Source organism: Marmota flaviventris, chromosome 6, assembly GCF_047511675.1.
Source record: "Marmota flaviventris isolate mMarFla1 chromosome 6, mMarFla1.hap1, whole genome shotgun sequence".
Classification (NCBI taxonomy): domain Eukaryota; kingdom Metazoa; phylum Chordata; class Mammalia; order Rodentia; family Sciuridae; genus Marmota; species Marmota flaviventris.
The window spans coordinates 33,882,323-33,898,955 of record NC_092503.1 but is presented as its reverse complement, the minus strand read 5'-3'; the positions used below and the strand labels follow the sequence as shown (position 1 = coordinate 33,898,955).

Here is a 16,633-nt window from a genome sequence, read left to right as displayed (position 1 = left end):
GTCACCTGAGTGAACGTTGCCATGGTGGGTAGCACAGTGAGTCATGTTAGGATGATCTCAAGGTGCAGACAGGTGCTATGTGACCTTCCCTTTTGGGGACCCTGACAGGGTTGAGCTAGTCAGCAAGAAGGTATATTTCTTGCATGTAATTGTGTATATAGACAGATGACTTGATGTTTAAGTGTAGTGGAGCTTCCCACATATTTAAATCATCATGGCCTTGGAATTTTCTGTTTTTGGTGGCCAACTGATGCTATACAAAGTTGTTTTTCACCTTTTCAGTTATTTTCCCATTCTTAATATTGCTAGATCCTTGCTTTAAAATTGATCTGAAGATAAGTACCTCTAAGTCACTGGTTCTTCTTTGGATGGCAGACATGGCAGACAAATAATTGTATACTTGTTAGCATCTATTTCACTAAAATTGCTGGTCCCCTTTTAAAATTGACAAATAAGGTAATTTATACTTTCTACCCTGATAGAATGTCCTACATAATAGTGATTTTAACTGTTCTCTGAATGTGATATTCTACTGCCTATGAACTTCTCCTGGTGATTAAATATTAAATATATTTCCTTTGGAGATAGATTTTTTAAAATAATTTTTGAATTGATAATCAACATGTAGATGTTTGATAGGTATTGTTTCCTGTCACTATTTTGGGGTTATAAACACAACAGAGACCAGAAGGAAGAAAGGGATGTAGGAGAAGACAACGAGGAAGAGGATCCTAAGTGTAGTCGGAAGAAAAAACCAAAATTATCTCTGAAGGCCGACCCCAAGGAGGATGGAGATGAGAGAGATGATGAAATGGTTAGTATCTCTTAGGTAACTGCCAAGGACCACGGGGATGCTTCTCAAGTGGGTGGCATAGAGGTCTCAAGCACTGCCCTTGAGCCAGTTATTTGAGTTCAAATGTTGTTCTATTACTGTTACTGTTTGACAGTTGCCTGGCCTCTTTGTGCCTTACTGTGTTCCTCTCAAAATGGGAATAATAAGTAATAGTACCTTCCTTTCAGGTGAAGAAGTGGGAGGTGCTGGAATTTACTACTGGGCTAAGAGGCAACAACAAAACCTTGCAAAATGATAAACCCATTTTGATAAATTGCAAGTAGTGCAATTAAAAAACCTATATGAGTAGATAGAAAATGACAGATAAATATCAAGTACCTTTGGGGAAAAAATCATTCAAATTGTGCTAATTAAAACATAGATATCTTATCCATAAAGTATGTCTAAGTGGTTCCATATGAAAAGAGTACTTAGAGGTCACAAAGCATTTCACTTAAGATCAACATCAAGCCACAGTTATTTGCTGGACACTATTCTGCAAGTGTGGAGTATAGGGGATGAATGAAAGAGTAAAGAGGCCAGGGTCTCTCCTTGCAGAGACATTTTCTTCTTGTTAGGGGGACATAATCGATAAAGTAAATGAACAGGAGTAATATCCATCCTAAGTGTTATGTTGAGAATTAAAATGGGGCATTAGGATTGGCTGAATCATCTAAGTTGGGTTTTCAGATGATCACGTGGTCTCAGTAATGAGAAGCCAGTGCTGAGCAGTTAGGAGCGAGCAACCCTTGGGGCAGCTGCACTTCTAGGGGAAAGCCTAAGGTGAGAACATACATGGCATGTTCTATCAAGGAAATATCAAAAAGACAAGATAGTCAAGCATCAGGGATGGGGGCAGAATGGAGTGAGGTGAGGCTGAAGAGGTTTTGTGTAGTCAGGGAAGATGGGCCTTCATGGTAAACCAGAGTAATGGGTTTTCATTGTTTCCTGGGTGTAATGGGAAGTTGAAGGCAAGGAGATGCTGTGATATGATAAAGGGAACCAGTTAGAAGTTGCTGGCAATAGAATACATAGGTCAGAGGGCTGCATAAGATAGAAGTCAGTGTATTTAGAACTGTTTGTAGAAGTAGGGTTGTCAGGCTGTGGGAGGGAAAGGGAAGACTCAGAAGTTCTAAGAATTTCTTAGATTAAGAATAGGAAGGCAGGGGTGGCACAGAGAACCAGGAGTACTTTGGCCATCATTAGTTTAAGATACTCATGAATCTCTCAAGTAAAATCCCAAGTGTGCAGTTGGACACAGGCACATGGAGTCAGGGCAGGGAGCTGGAGACGAAGGTTAGGAGTGTTTGGCATAGAAACGACCTTGAGATTCCAAGGAAAGTGGTCAGATGGAGGAGAGAAGGGGCTGTATTGGCAGAAACATCTGCAGAGGAACCTGAGAGGGGGCCTAGCGGGGTCTGAGGAGAGCCAGAACATAGTGGTCATGAAGCTGAGAGCAAACTATGTTTTGAGGAGGAGGGGGCAACATTTATGCCCTTCCATAGTGTAATCCTTGGAAGTGTTGTTCTTTTTCTAGAGACCTCAGGCCAAAAGCAACACAGTACTCGAATGATAGTCTTACATTGCCTTCAAATTTATGAAGTGAAATTGAAAAGAACAGCAACAAAATAAGCTTGCTGACAGGTCTCTTGCTTTTCATTGGTGCCAATTTCATGAACTTTTAAAGTCATAGTTTTCCTTTTTTACTGTAGGAGAACAAACAAGATGGAAGGATCCTGAGGGGTTCACAGAGGGCCCGAAGGAAAAGACGAGGGGACTCCACTGTCTTAAAGCAGGGTGAGCTGATGAGAGAATACTTTTGCTTGTAACTGGGTGAAATTGAAAACAGTTCGTCTAAGTAAGTTCTAGTCCCCATTATTCTGTATACTGTCATAGTTAAAGTATCGTTGTGGTTCTTTGATTCAGTTTTCTCACTAAAAATGACTTTGAGGAAGTAGATTTAAAGAAAAAGATGGGAATTAGTAACTTTCAAGTAGGTTCATGGTAAGCTAGCGAACATCACCCCCCCCAACCCCTGCATTGGGTAGATGGTTACTGCTCCAAAACCTCTGTTCTTGTTCATTTCATGTTCCCTCTCAGCGTAACCAACTCCTGACATGGAACCTTTTTCCTGTTTGAGTTCTTCAGGCAGCATTTTATTCTCAGGAGGAATCCAGGCTGCAGCCCTTGCTTCATTGTTCGGCTGCACACTCTCGTTCCCCTATTTGGCATGGGCCTTCGTTCACTTATATGGCGGCCTCTGTGCAGCTTTGTTCTGGGGCCTGCTGCATCTGCCCTGCCAGTCCTTCCTTCTAGGTCACTCTTCTTTGCATAGCCTAGCTCCCAACCTGCAGTTACAGGGTTCCTGAAAATCATTGCCACAGCCCAGTGCCCCTTGGTGCCTGGAAGTGTTCCTTGCTCATTCTCCTGTTAATTTTTCAAAAAGAATTGGAAATATTTTCACCTGCTTCAAGAGAACAACATAATTTTTACATCTTTTTAGAGGTGGCTTTTATCAGTGAGATTAAAGGGAGTAAATGAAATGCCTGAGTTACTCAGCACTCTGTCTCAAAATGTTTTATTTCTTCAACCTTTCCTTCCTTTCTGCTTAATTTCTGCTCTGGATGAAATTTCAACCCCTTGGTTCTTCTAGCATTTTTTTCCTTTAGTCATTTTTTTTTTCCCCTTAAGTGTTCTGATTTTTTTTCCTTGTGGGCTCTCTCTCTCTCTCTCTCTTTTTTTTTTTTTTGCCTGTTTCAGTGCGTCCCCTGAATATTTTACCCCCTGACTTTCCTACCCATCAAGCTGTTATACTCCTTCCCTCATTTTAAATGTTTTTATCAGATTAATCAAAAATAAAATAGATATGAACTACCTCCCTGTTTTATCAATTACATGTTTTTTTTCTGAATTGAAAAAATACTGACTCTCATTGCATCAATTTGTTTCCTCTCCTTTTCTAAGATTAGCGGACGTTCCCTAAACATTCAGTGCGCTGGCCTTTTTTCAGTCTTCTACTTCATAATCTCTTAGGAAAAAAAATTTGAGCATCCTGCTTTTAGAAGTTTTCACTTCCTGTAGGTTCCATGGACTGACCTCTCTCTGCTTCCTGCTGGTCTCCTTCATTTATTCTAAGCTCTTCTGCTTCTTTGTTCCGCCCTCATATCGGTGGGTATTCACCACAGCTCTCATTTCTTTGGAAAGAAATACGAGCCATGGAAGTAAGAGAAGAGAGGGGAATAGTACAGTTGGAAGTGAGAGGTCACAAAATACACAGTGGATTTCTTAGATTTGGAAATGCCATCATTCAGTCTCACTTGCCTTTCAGGTTTGCCTCCTAAAGGCAAGAAAGCTTGGTGCTGGGCATCCTATCTGGAGGAGGAGAAAGCAGTGGCAGTGCCTGCAAAGCTGTTCAAGGAGGTACGGCCTTTCTAGAAGTACTGTGTGTAAGGGCGAAGGGGCTCGAATACTGATGTGGGTTAGTATTGTCATTTCCGCTGTCTGTTTAGGAAATGTGACTTGGGATAATTTCTCAAACACACTGCTTTTCATGTGTGTGTGACCCAGAAGGGCACCTCCAAGGCCAGTTAGCACCAGTGCATGCCTGCTTTCCCATGTGTGGCATGTGTGGCACACACATGCTATTTTCTGTCAACATTTACTAGACTTTCAGTTATGATTTTGAATAGGAATACTAATACTACTACTGGAAAATTAATGGGTAAAGAAAAACTAGCATGAAATTTCATGTTAACATCATGGCCCAGAGAGAATAAAAAGGGGTTACTGAGATTTAGGTCTTATAACAAAGAAACATCTAAAAAGGGGTAACTATATTGCATTAGTAATAATAAAATATTTTGTCATAGAATATTTTTAAATTAGTTAAAAATGTAGGTTTCAGGTGTAGTTCTGAGTATGAACTGCTGCCCCAGGCTAAAACAGAGGAGCCAGATAGTAAATATTTTAGTCTTTGCTGGACATCTGGTGTCTGCTACATCAGCACAACTTGATTGTGTAGCATGAAGGCACCGTGTGGAACGTGGCGGAGTCAAGGGGTGGTTAGCTCACTCCTGCAAAGTTTTATTCATAAAACTTATAGTGGGCTGGATTTGACTCCCAGACTGCAGTTTGATAACCTTTGGTTTAAGTTATTTAGTTATAATTAATTGTGGTATGTAATAAATCTATCGTATATATCTTCATGAATGAACATGAGGAGGTTTTAAAACATGTCACCATTTTTTAAAAACTCCTTCTGTATTAGGGTGATTACATCAACAATGACAGTATTTAATTTAAACAATGAATTGGTTTTACACATGAATTTGTTCTGGATAATTATTTTCTGTAAGTCTGGATCTTTACCAGATTTTTTTCCTCTTCTTTATGAAAGTACAACTAATTACTTGAATCAGTAATACATTCAAGTGATTCATAATATAAAAGTACCAAAAGAACATAAAACACAAAGTCCCCTAAAGCTCTGTCCCCTTAAGCACTAGGTTTTCCAGCTGTTCCCTAAAGCTCTGTGCTCTTAAGCACCAGGTTTGCCCGGTGTCCACTAAGCCGCTATCCTCTTAAGTACAAGGTTTGCCTCCCCTGAAGTGACCACTAGTACTAGTTCTTCTATTTCCTTCCTAGAAATTTTTATGTACATACTAGCAACCTGCATATCTAAATCCTCTTCTCCCTGTCTTAAACCCAGTGACACCCTGTGTCCCATACATTTTGGACTTTGCTTTTTTTGTTTAACTTCATAGTTTGTGGATTATTCCACTTCATTTTGTTTATCCCTTGATCATTCTTTATACTCCTGTGTATTACTGTGTCTTACATCTGCTCCATAAAAATTGAAACTGTTCCCTGCTGATTGACACACAGACACATACATATTTTCAGACGTTCACTTTATGCTCTAGTGACCTTGTACACCTGTCATTTTGCACCTGTATGTTAGGTAATTTCCTAAAATTTTGAATTGCTGATTTGAAGAGAATACTCAGTTGTTTTTTTTTTTTACAGATATTATGAATTTACTAGAGATTGTACCAGTTTTCGTTCCTATTAGCAATGCATACCTTTACCAGTTTTCCTAGAGCCACCTATCCAGCTCTTTACCAGTCTCATAGGTGAAAGACATCCTTGTTTAATTTTAATTTGTGCAACTGATAGGTGAGGTTGAGTATCTTTTCAAATGTGTGGAAGACAAAGGCTGTAAACCTTAACTTTCTTTTCTATGACTTGCCTTAGTCTTTATCCATTTTGCTTTGAATTATTCTGGATATTTTGTTATAATTTAAATTTAGTTGTTTTTTGATTTTTTTCTCTTATTTTTCTGGCTAAAGAGTCTTTAGGAATGGTAATTGTTCACATTTGCAACTGGGCCTTTGGGGTGATACTAAAGCTGCTGTCATATTGCTTCTCAGTACCAGTCCTTCCCATATAACAAAAATGGATTCAAAGTTGGCATGAAGTTGGAAGGTGTGGACCCTGAGCATCAGTCCGTGTACTGCGTCCTGACTGTGGCTGAGGTAAGCTTTGCCTCTTTCTTATTTTTAAAATTAAATGGTGATCCTGGGTGTTATGAGGAAAACTGTGCCTTGGGCTGAGTGCTCACTTCATGCCAGGCAGGTAGCTCAGTGTACATTATCTCCCCGACCTTCTTGAGATTTCTGACCTGTGCCAATTGTGTTTTTTTTTTATCCTTGTTCTATAGATGAGGGAGCTAAGTTTCAGAGATGTGAAGGTGATATGTACAAGGCCACAGAGCCTCATGGTGGTGGAACCAGGATTTCGCCTCAGTTCCGACTCCAGAAATGTTTCCATGCTACATTCCTTAACATAAGGAGCAGACCAACAGATATTTATAATTTTTGTGTGTGTTTTGGGGTCTCTCTGAAAAATTTTCGAAAAAGTGGCCAAGTCAAATATCTCTTTCTCCATATGTACTATAAGTCCAGAGTATTATTGGGAACATTTCTTTTTGATTTCCTTTTTTCCTTCTTTATTTGCCTCCTTGCTCCTTCCTGTGATCCAGGGTTATGCATCTTTTAAAAACCTTCCCCAAAGAATAAGATGATCTTGGCTACTAGGTTGAGTTATCATAATATTCTTTCAGTGACTTGGTGAATTTGTAAGGAGCTTGGCTCTTGCAGAGCACATAGTATAAGACAGTTGGATGATGGCAATTATAGTGAGTGAAAACGACAGTTACTCTAACCTGCAGCACATGCCAGGTAGTGATCCAGCTTCCTTCCATCTCTTAATTTATATTGGAAACAAGCTTTTGAGATGGAGGCCATTCCTCTGTCTTTCACATATATAGGGAAAGGAAAATACTGTCTTTTGCAGATTCTATATACAGTATGAGAATCCTGGGTCAGTGTGATTCAGATTGTGTGTTTTCTCTTTTTTTGGACTCTGGAGTCTTTGTTAGAACCCCTGAGTTGGAAGGGGAGAGCTTCTTTATGGACAGTGTCCTTTGAAGAGGATGAGAACCCTGGAGTGGTCACACTGCCCTTGAAGAATAAGGATCAGGCAGAAGAAGATGAGCTGCAGGATTCCGAGGAGTAGCTAGAGACAGAGAAGGGTGCCAGGAGCAGGGTCTGCCATAGAAAGGAAGGGGAGAGTAGTGTCAGATGCTGTGCTTGTTCTCCAGAAGGATGAGGTCACTGTGTCCTGAGCCAGCACATTTAAGTAGAGCAGAATTGAATTTGAATTTAAGTAGAGGAGAATTGGATTAAGCATAGATTGTCTTTGAGAAGTTTAGCTGTGGGTGTGTCTTCCAGCTCTTGGTTTTTGAAGGAGATGATTTTTACCTTGTCTAGATTTTGTGTGTGTGTTTTTTTGGTACTAGGGATTGAACCCAGGGGTACTTAGCCACTGAACCATATCCCCAGGCCTTTTTATTTTTTATTTTGAGACAGAGTCTCCCTAAGTTGCTCAGGGCCTTGCTAAGTTGCTGAGGCTGGCTTGGAACTTGAGATCCTCCTGTCTCAGCCTCCTGAGTCTCTGGAACTACAGGTGTGTGTCACCATGCCCAGCTCCAGACTTTTTTTTTTATTATAGAAGTTTTGTTTGCTTACTGGGAAAATATCAACTAGTGTGAAAACACTAGTTCTCTATCCCATCCCCTTTTCCTCTTTTGTAGCCCAGAGAGCATGACCTGAGAAGTTTACTGTGTCCTTCTAGATGTTTTCTATGCATATTTTTCTTTGTGACACATATATTATATACATATGTATGTACTTCATATGTATTATATATTTTATATATAATATATATATGTACTTTTGGCCATTGGTATTATTCCATTTCATGGAATTGCTTTAATTCACTTAATTGCTCTCAAATTGATAACAACTGTGTGGTTTTCTTTGTTATAATTAACAAAAAGTACTTGGATAAATATCTTTTATATCTGATATGTTTTTGCTTATGTAAGTACATCTGTCAGATCCATTCCTAGAATTGCCAGGTGAGAAGTTCTGGACATTTTATGGACATTTAAATTTCTTTCTTTCTCTCTTTTTTTTTTTTTTGTGTGTGTGTGTGTGTGTGACACATCCCACTATACTAAGGATGGAACCCAGGGGCACTAGCTCTACCACTGCAGCTACATCCGTAGCCATTATTATTATTATTGTGGTGCTGGGGATTGAACCCAGGGCCTTGTGCATGCAAGGCAAGCACTATACCAACTAAGCTATATCCCCAGCCCTATTTTTTGTTTTAAGATAGGTTTCACTAAGTCTCTCAGACTGGCTCTGAGCTTGAGATCCTCCCCACTAAGCCTTCAGTTGCTGGGATTGCAGGCACATGCCACCACACCAGGCTTGGGTATTTACATTTTTGATGTGTGTTGCTACTTGGTGATTCATAAGTATATCAGTTGTTACATTCTCACAAAGGATGTATGAAAATTTGTTTAAGACTAAAAGACAAGTCTCTTCTTGATTTTTAAAACTTTCCCTCCTTCCTTCCATATTCCTTTTTCCCTTCTTTCTTCCTCTTTTCTTTTTCCTTTTGCAATGGAAAGAAACCATAAATAGTTTGAATTTTGAGAAATCTACTAGTGAATCTGGTCCTGGAAGGTTCTGAGAGAGCAGCTGACACAGGGGATGGGAGCAGATGGGATGCAGATACACAGGGGAGTACAGGTCTCAGCCCTGAGGAGGAGTTTCTTCCTGCATTTGAACAGAAGAAGGGGGAATGGCTTGCTATTCTTGAGCATAGGCAAGTCGTACATTTGGAGGCAGACACTTGAGGGGCATCTTTGACACAGAAGGTGAATCATTGCCTGGGAGTGAGGAGTGGAGATGGTGGGATGGGCAGCTGTAGGAGAGGATTTGAAGGCTGTCGTGCAGCATGGGAGAGGGAGTGGACAGAGCAGCTGGGAGTGTTCCTGTGTAGCAGGGCCATCCCAACACTCAGGCATGGGTGGTTCTCAGGAGTTTACTGTTACTATTTGAGATGGTTTTGTTTCACAAATTAGTGCGCAGGGAACTGTTGTTTCCAGAGGACATAACAGTGTTAGGTTCCTTCATGGCTCTGGTCACAATATTTTTATAAACTGATCAATAGATAATCTGATTTACATGTGTTTCTGTTTAAAGACCCCTTATTTAGCTTATATTTTTGTTTCATTAATAGTGAGCCCGTAGCCAGCAACACTACAACTCATGTCTAGATGAAGCTTATATAACCCATGTATTTTCTCTATAAGGCACATCACAGCATTCTGGCATTTAGGGACCTTTTTTTTTTTTTTTCTTTCTAGTATTAGGGGTAGAACTTTAGGGCCTTGTGCTGGCTAAGTGAACTACTCTTTCATTGAACTATATCACCAACCTCTTTGGGTTTAAAGAGCAGATCATCAACAAAAATGTGACAACCATGTGTTATGGTTTGGATCTAGAAATGTTCATTGAAAAGCTCATGTTTTGAAAGCATGGTTCCCCAGTGCAGGAATGTTCAGAGATGAAGTGAACTAGGTGGTTAGTAACCCAAGGCTAGTGGGGCATGGCTGGAGGAAATAGGGGCTGGGGGCGTACTCTAGGGGATTATATTTTGCTCCTGGCTTCTTGCTTTCTCTTTGCTTTCTGACGGCCATGAGCTGAGCAGCTTTCCTCCACCACGCCCTTCTGCCTGTCCTCAGGCTCAGACCAGTGGAGTTGGCCAACCATGGACTGAACCTCTGAAATCATGAGTCTGAAATAAACTTTCCCTCCTTTAAGTTATTCTTGTAAGATCACAGTTGCAAAAAGCTAACACATCGTATTACTAAGAAGACACATCAAAGGAGACTCATTTACAATATAGACCAAAGTAAGAAGATAATACCGCCTTGTCAGCCTTGGGTGACTCACATTTTTTTTTTTTTTTTCTTTTGCCACAGTATATGCACATGTTCACAAACACTTGGTGTATTATTTTGTGGGTTAGAAATTGGTTTTAGCAAACAGGTGTATTCTCAAATTTGGAATGCATGAATAATTAAAACCAACCGTATGTCATTTTTTCTTTCCCAGCACTAATCACTAGACTGAGTATAGTGGGTATAGCTAGGGAGTACGTACACCCTTAGGATATTGAAATTTAGCCAGATGAAGTTTCAGGAATGATATCAGGACCAGAGTTTTAAAAAAAATGGTGAGAAAATATTTTAGGTGATTGCTAAGGAAGCAAGACTTGATGAGGAACTGCTAGGAATAACATGGAAGGATCAACGTGAGGTTCTTGTTTGTTGAGATAGAAGCAGAAGTGTATTGAGAGTAGCTGGGTTAGCAAACTGGAAAAACAGAAGGTGTCTTCCCAGGGTTGGACTTTTTAGTATAGGTGTTGAGAGGCAGAGCAGTTCCTCATGGCAGGCAGAGCGGATCACAGGAGTGAGCCTCTCAAGCGGAGAGGAAATGAAGGGCACAAGGAAACCAGGGTCCTGGGTGAGTTTCTCTGTGGATGGCAAAGCACTCAAGATGGAGAGTAAGCCGGGCTAAGTGATGAGTGAGGGGATGCTTGGAGGGTAGAATGTGGGATGATGATGAATCTGTTCCCTGTGGCATGAGTGCCAGAGGAGCCCATTGTAATATGAGGCAGTGGCCTTTCTCTTGAGTCTGTGCTGGAGAGTTGGAAGAAATGAGCAGCCTTGAGGAAAAGCTTTAGAGGGATGACTGGGTGAATCTCTGAGCAGTGAGGCTGAGGATATCTGAGTTTGTTCCCAAAGAATAGCATTCCAGAGACCAAGAGGTATATTGACAGACCATGGAGAGAAGTGAAGTGGGCGAGTCAAGGGGTAGAAGCTCAGAGCCGTGCTACTACAAGGGCACAAGAGACTGTGGGTGACTAAGGGGCTTAGCTCCTTCCCATGGACCACAGAATGCTGCGTGCAAGGCAAGGTAGAGAAGCAGCCCATGAACTCCCTCTTGGCATGGGTGGATGTACAGGTGGGAACAGCCCCTACCCTTTCTGAGAGTGTGTGTTTCCCAGAGTTGCCAATCTCTTCTCAATGCAGAGACTCTGCAGTCTCCAAGGGAAGTCAGATTAGTTGTAAATCTTATGTATCAATATATTCTAAGTGAAAAAATACTAATGTATAAAATAAAAAAGTAAAAGGGCATCATTTGTTTTGCCTCTTCCTTCTCACTGCACTTCCAGAAGAAATCATTGTTATTGTTAATGTTTTGGCAAATTTTCATCAAGTTTTTTTATTTATTTTTTTCTTAGTATGAATTTACATAGTAAACTTACATTTGTAACTGTAGACATAAATGCGTACGTATAAATGCATACTTTAGGGCTGGAGTTGTGGCTCAGTGGCAGAGCATCTGCCTCGCACATGTGAGGCACTGGGTTTGATACTCAGCACCACATAAAAATAAACAAATAAAATAAGGGTGTTGTGTCCACCTGCAATGAAAAGTATTTTAAAAAATAAATGTGTACTTTATACATATATATGTATGTATATACACACAGCCAAAGATACTTAAGTACACACATGGACTCCCACATGTATAATTTTTCATAAACAGACTCATCCTATATAATTTGTTTGCCACTTAAAGCTTAACAGTGTGTCTTAGAGATCTTTCCATGACAACTGTACAACTGCCTCATTCTTTTGGAATTAATTGCTCTGACTGTGTACTCTGGTCTCAGGCTTGTTGGATGGACTTCTGCAGGACACATATGTGCTCCTGGAGTAGTTAGAGGTCTGGCGTGTGTGGGGGGGTCCACTTGGAACTCATCTGCTAGTGCTTGTGAAAAGAACATTGAGGGGCTGAATCTTATAAGAGCCCAGGATAGACTATTACCCAAGACAGGTCCCATAAATCCAGAATATCCTTCATTGTGGCCGTGTAGGCAGATGTACAGGGGGGGTTACATTGTGAGTTCTTACTAGCATTGCATGGAACCTGTCTAGCCTAAGTATGAACTGGAAGCAGCTTTTCTTTCTTTTAGCCCAGGTAGAGAGGATTCAGGTGCCTTCTCTCTGTGTCTCCTCTGTCCTTGCCCTGTAATATGCAGAGTAGAAGCCTCTACCTTGGGTCCTGCTTGAGCTGGGTGCAATGTGCTTGTCTGGCTTCAGCCCTGCCAGCTCACCATGGTGATTTGTGCTGGTAAAGTTCAGGGAATGGAGATAAGATATTTTGTATTTGTGGAAAATTATTCTTCACCCCATATCCCTGTGCTTCTAATGGTACTAGAAATGTGGCCAGAACATCAGCTCTTTGCAATATTGCCTTTAGATTTTGTAATTTGTATAGTTGTTTTTGTTGCTGTTAATGAGGGTGGCTTGATGAACGTAGGCTATTTCACACCTTGATGTCCTTGTTAATTAGTTTTTGTATGTGTACTTTTTTTCTTTAATTACTCAACGTGAGTTCCTATTTCAGGTTTGTGGATACCGAATAAAGCTTCACTTTGATGGATATTCTGATTGTTATGACTTCTGGGTAAATGCAGATGCTCTGGATATTCATCCAGTTGGGTGGTGTGAGAAAACTGGCCATAAACTTCATCCTCCAAAAGGTATTATCACTTTTTGTTTCCTATTTTAAAATCAGTAAGAACCCATTTGTTTAGATGTTATCAGATAAGTAAAATGCTCAATCTCCTCTTCTGAGGCAATGTTAACTTTAATAAAATTATGAAAATTAAGGCAAGGACGGTTTTTCTTTGGTGATTTGCTAATATCCTTACTTCAGAAGCCTTGAATTGTCATTTTTGTGGTGATAAGCTAAAAAGATCCTACCTGCTTTATTAATATTTCTTCAACTTCCCACTTGTGCCTATAATATTCCCCCAAAATAGAATAGGTGAGGAAAAAAATAAAATCCATTCCAGCTCACAAGTCTGTACTGCTGAGGATTCTAACTGAATTCTGACGGAAACAGCCTGATGATCAAAAAAAGTGCACATAGGTGTAAAATGTGTTTGCTTCATTACGCATTTTCTTTGTAGCCACCTCTATTCATTTAGAATTGAAAAAGATTATCAAAACTTATTGAAAGTAAACACAGCTCATGTTTCAAAATGCAATTATAAATTATGAATTAAATTTTATTTATTGAAAAAAATTGTGCAAATGCTTGAATTTGGCGTGTTGAAGTTACAGATAAAAGTCGGACTGGAAAAGTTAAGTGCAAAATGTTTTGATATTTTACTAATCTGTTCATATGTGCTTTTACTGTAGGATACAAAGAGGAAGAATTTAATTGGCAGACCTATCTTAAGACATGTAAAGCCCAAGCTGCTCCTAAGTCATTATTTGAAAATCAGAATATAGTAAGTACATCCAGAATACTTTTTCTTTCAAAGGAAGTGATTTTTGAGAGTCTTATAAGATAAATTACAAGTGATAACAAGGAGCTATCATAAATTTTATTGCCTTGGTAAATAGAGTTCTCTTATCATTACTAAACTTTAAAATTAACTTAAAAATCTTCATGAATAAATATTATGTCATAGCCATATTAAGGTTGTCTTATTATTGAGTGATAGTAGGCAACATAGTTCAAATCCAGGTGTAATATTTTAAAGATACATACAAAGTGGATGACTTTATTGTTGCCATCATTTAATTAGAAGTGGTGTTCAGATGGGATTCATATGGTGAGATGACTATAGCCCTGTTTGAGTTTGCACGCAGGAGGTCACTGGAGACTATGAAGTACTTCACTGTGGTTTACAGCTTTATTTACAATATAACAGAAGCAAGGCAGGATATGTATATTTTTACTACATCTTGACCTATATTCCCACTTCTCATTCCGTTTCTTTTCTGCATCTTTGAGAAGCCTGGAATCTTGAGAGGCTCTTTTCCTTCCCAAGTTCTTCTCTAATCAGAAAGTGCAGAAGACAAATCAAAATATCATCTTTACAACATACATGACCTATTTCTGCAGACAAATGAACTTCTTGATCCTAGCCCCAGAATTTAAGGGATTTACTGCCCTTTTCTATCTGCTAGGGCCAGGGAACACTGGACCCTCTGGCAGAGCAGAAGCTGTGCACCCTGTAGCCCAGCTTCTCCTCCTTCCCATATGCACCTGCTCAGTAATAGTGAGTTGCAGTGTGGAGAGTGGCAGTCATTTTTCATGAACAGAGTTCACTCCAAATGGAAATAAACATTGGGAGCTGGGAAAAACCCTCCATTTGGGAAATGACATTAACCAGTTGGTTTGAAGGCATCAGGCTAATGGATGAAATATTCTCTGATTAAATTGAATATAAGCCAGGTTGAATTAGAGAAATTAAGATATATGAGAGAGTGAATGTGTGGGAATGTGAGTGTGTGTTTAGAGATCTAATAGAGATAATGGGCTAGGTTATTATTTTATAACATTCTAATTGAGAAGATAGCTTAATTGCTGAAATGTAAACACTGCCTTGTCAGTAGGTTTTCGGTTAAGACTTATCCCTGGGAGGAAGGTCAGTTGGGTGGAAACTCGGCAGCCTGCTATCTCTGCTCCGAGTTCCTAATCCCTGTCTGGTTCTCTGATGATTTCAGGCAGGGATTTGATTAACTGTGCTGACCTGTCCTATTACATTCTGTGCATTGCTAGCATACAACTTAATCTCAGGTTGTGAGTTTGATATCCAAGAGGCAACTGATTTTTCTATTTCTAGATTCTCTACCTCAGAATAGTCAAATATTTAAGTTCATAACACTGATAAATAATTGCAGGACTAAAATGGGTATTAAAAATTTCTGTGTACTATTTGTACTTGCTCCTTTAATTCGTATAGAATTTTCTCTAACATTTTTCAGATATGTAACTATCTAGATTTTTATAAAAATCCCTGTATAATTATAGTAAGATGAGAAATAATATTTATTTTGCTTAGTTAGAATAATACCTGTATACTTCAATCTGAATAGAAAGGGTTTTTTAGAAGGCTAAAAAAAAAAAAATCCAAAACAACAACAAAAACCCTTGCAATTGACATAATTGACAGCTGAGTACCCTATTCTGAGATTAGGATATTTTTCTCATAAAAGATTATAAGAGATGTTTTCATATTACTGTCCCTCAAGCACTAACTCATATTGAATTTTATTTCAAGTCCAAGATGACTGATAATCTATAGATTTCCTTAAATTACCAGCTATTTTGAATGGCTGTCTGTACATTAACAGTCATTTCATTTGCTGCTGTTGTAGCATTAAATAAAAGTTGTAATAATCTGCAGCCTTTCATATATGAAGATGACCTACTTTCTGTAGAGTACTCTTTTGGGAGCTCTCAAAAGTGGGAGTGAATTTGTACTGACTCATGCACATTTTTAACTTGATTAAGTAAGTGCATATTTTGTGTGAAATAACTTTTGTTGTTAAGTCTGTAATCAAGGAAAAGAAAGCCAAAATGGGAACTATATGATGAATAAAAATTGCTTGCCTAGTGTGGTCTTCTAACTAAGGTACCAAAACACATGTTAAAATTAATTTTTCTGTTAGGCTGTGGATGTTGTAGTTTTGAGGCTCAGAAAGTTAATTGGGTGTAACCATAGAGGGTATTTTTTAATTGTCTTTCTGTGGGGGAGGGGAATGATCCTGCTGTGAAACCAGCACATGATTTTAAAATTATGTGAATATAGAGATAGATGCTGGGCCTTTGAGCAGGGGTGCAGAGTGTGCAGGTCTCGGCTGTTGTTAAGTGTGTGCTTGTCTATAATTAAATCTGCATGTTTCCATAGACAGTGATCCCATCAGGCTTTCGAGTTGGAATGAAGCTTGAGGCTGTAGACAAAAAGAATCCTGCGTTCATCTGTGTTGCTACGGTAACAGATATGGTGGACAATCGTTTCCTGGTACATTTTGACAACTGGGATGAGAGCTATGACTATTGGTGAGACATTTTCCATTAATGTGTGCTTTTTAAAATGCAGTGTTTATCCACATTAACCAGGTGCACAGTTTGAAAACAGTAACAAGGCAAAGCTTATAACAAAGCCAACAGTGCTCTGCCCCACTCTTTCCTAGTTCAGATTTTTCAGTTTTCACTTGCTCCATATTGCATGTATTTCTAAATAACATCTTTTAATGCTACTTCATGATTTTATTTTAGTTGACTTCCTGCCATGAAAGTGAAATCCATAACCACCCCCCACATTCCCAGTGTAACGTGTGTGCGCACATACAGACTTACATATTCCCCTTCATCTGAGTGTCTTCTGTCATTTTTTTTTTTAGGAATTTATTTTAATTTTCCATATTTTCATACCTGGTAGCTAATTTGACCATTCATAATAGCTGAATGCAGCTGCATTAATTGATGAACATTGTTTTAATCCTTA

At 39.2% G+C, this 16,633-nt stretch overlaps 1 protein-coding gene across 6 annotated transcripts in view; it reads left to right on the top strand.

Moving 5' to 3' along the window:
- The window catches only part of L3mbtl3 (L3MBTL histone methyl-lysine binding protein 3), a 112,698-nt gene that overhangs the window by 34,736 nt on the left and 61,329 nt on the right, over window positions 1-16,633 (top strand). For 4 of the 6 annotated variants that reach the window (XM_071613033.1, XM_071613030.1, XM_071613031.1 and 1 more), the window contains 7 exons: window positions 640-814; window positions 2,545-2,629; window positions 4,161-4,252; window positions 6,262-6,366; window positions 12,730-12,865; window positions 13,530-13,621; window positions 16,034-16,185. In XM_071613033.1, the coding sequence (XP_071469134.1) occupies window positions 640-814; window positions 2,545-2,629; window positions 4,161-4,252; window positions 6,262-6,366; window positions 12,730-12,865; window positions 13,530-13,621; window positions 16,034-16,185 (837 nt within the window). The remainder of the gene's footprint in view (window positions 1-639; window positions 815-2,544; window positions 2,630-4,160; window positions 4,253-6,261; window positions 6,367-12,729; window positions 12,866-13,529; window positions 13,622-16,033; window positions 16,186-16,633) is intronic. The other 2 variants (XM_071613034.1, XM_027947384.2) reach the window with 1 other exon arrangement.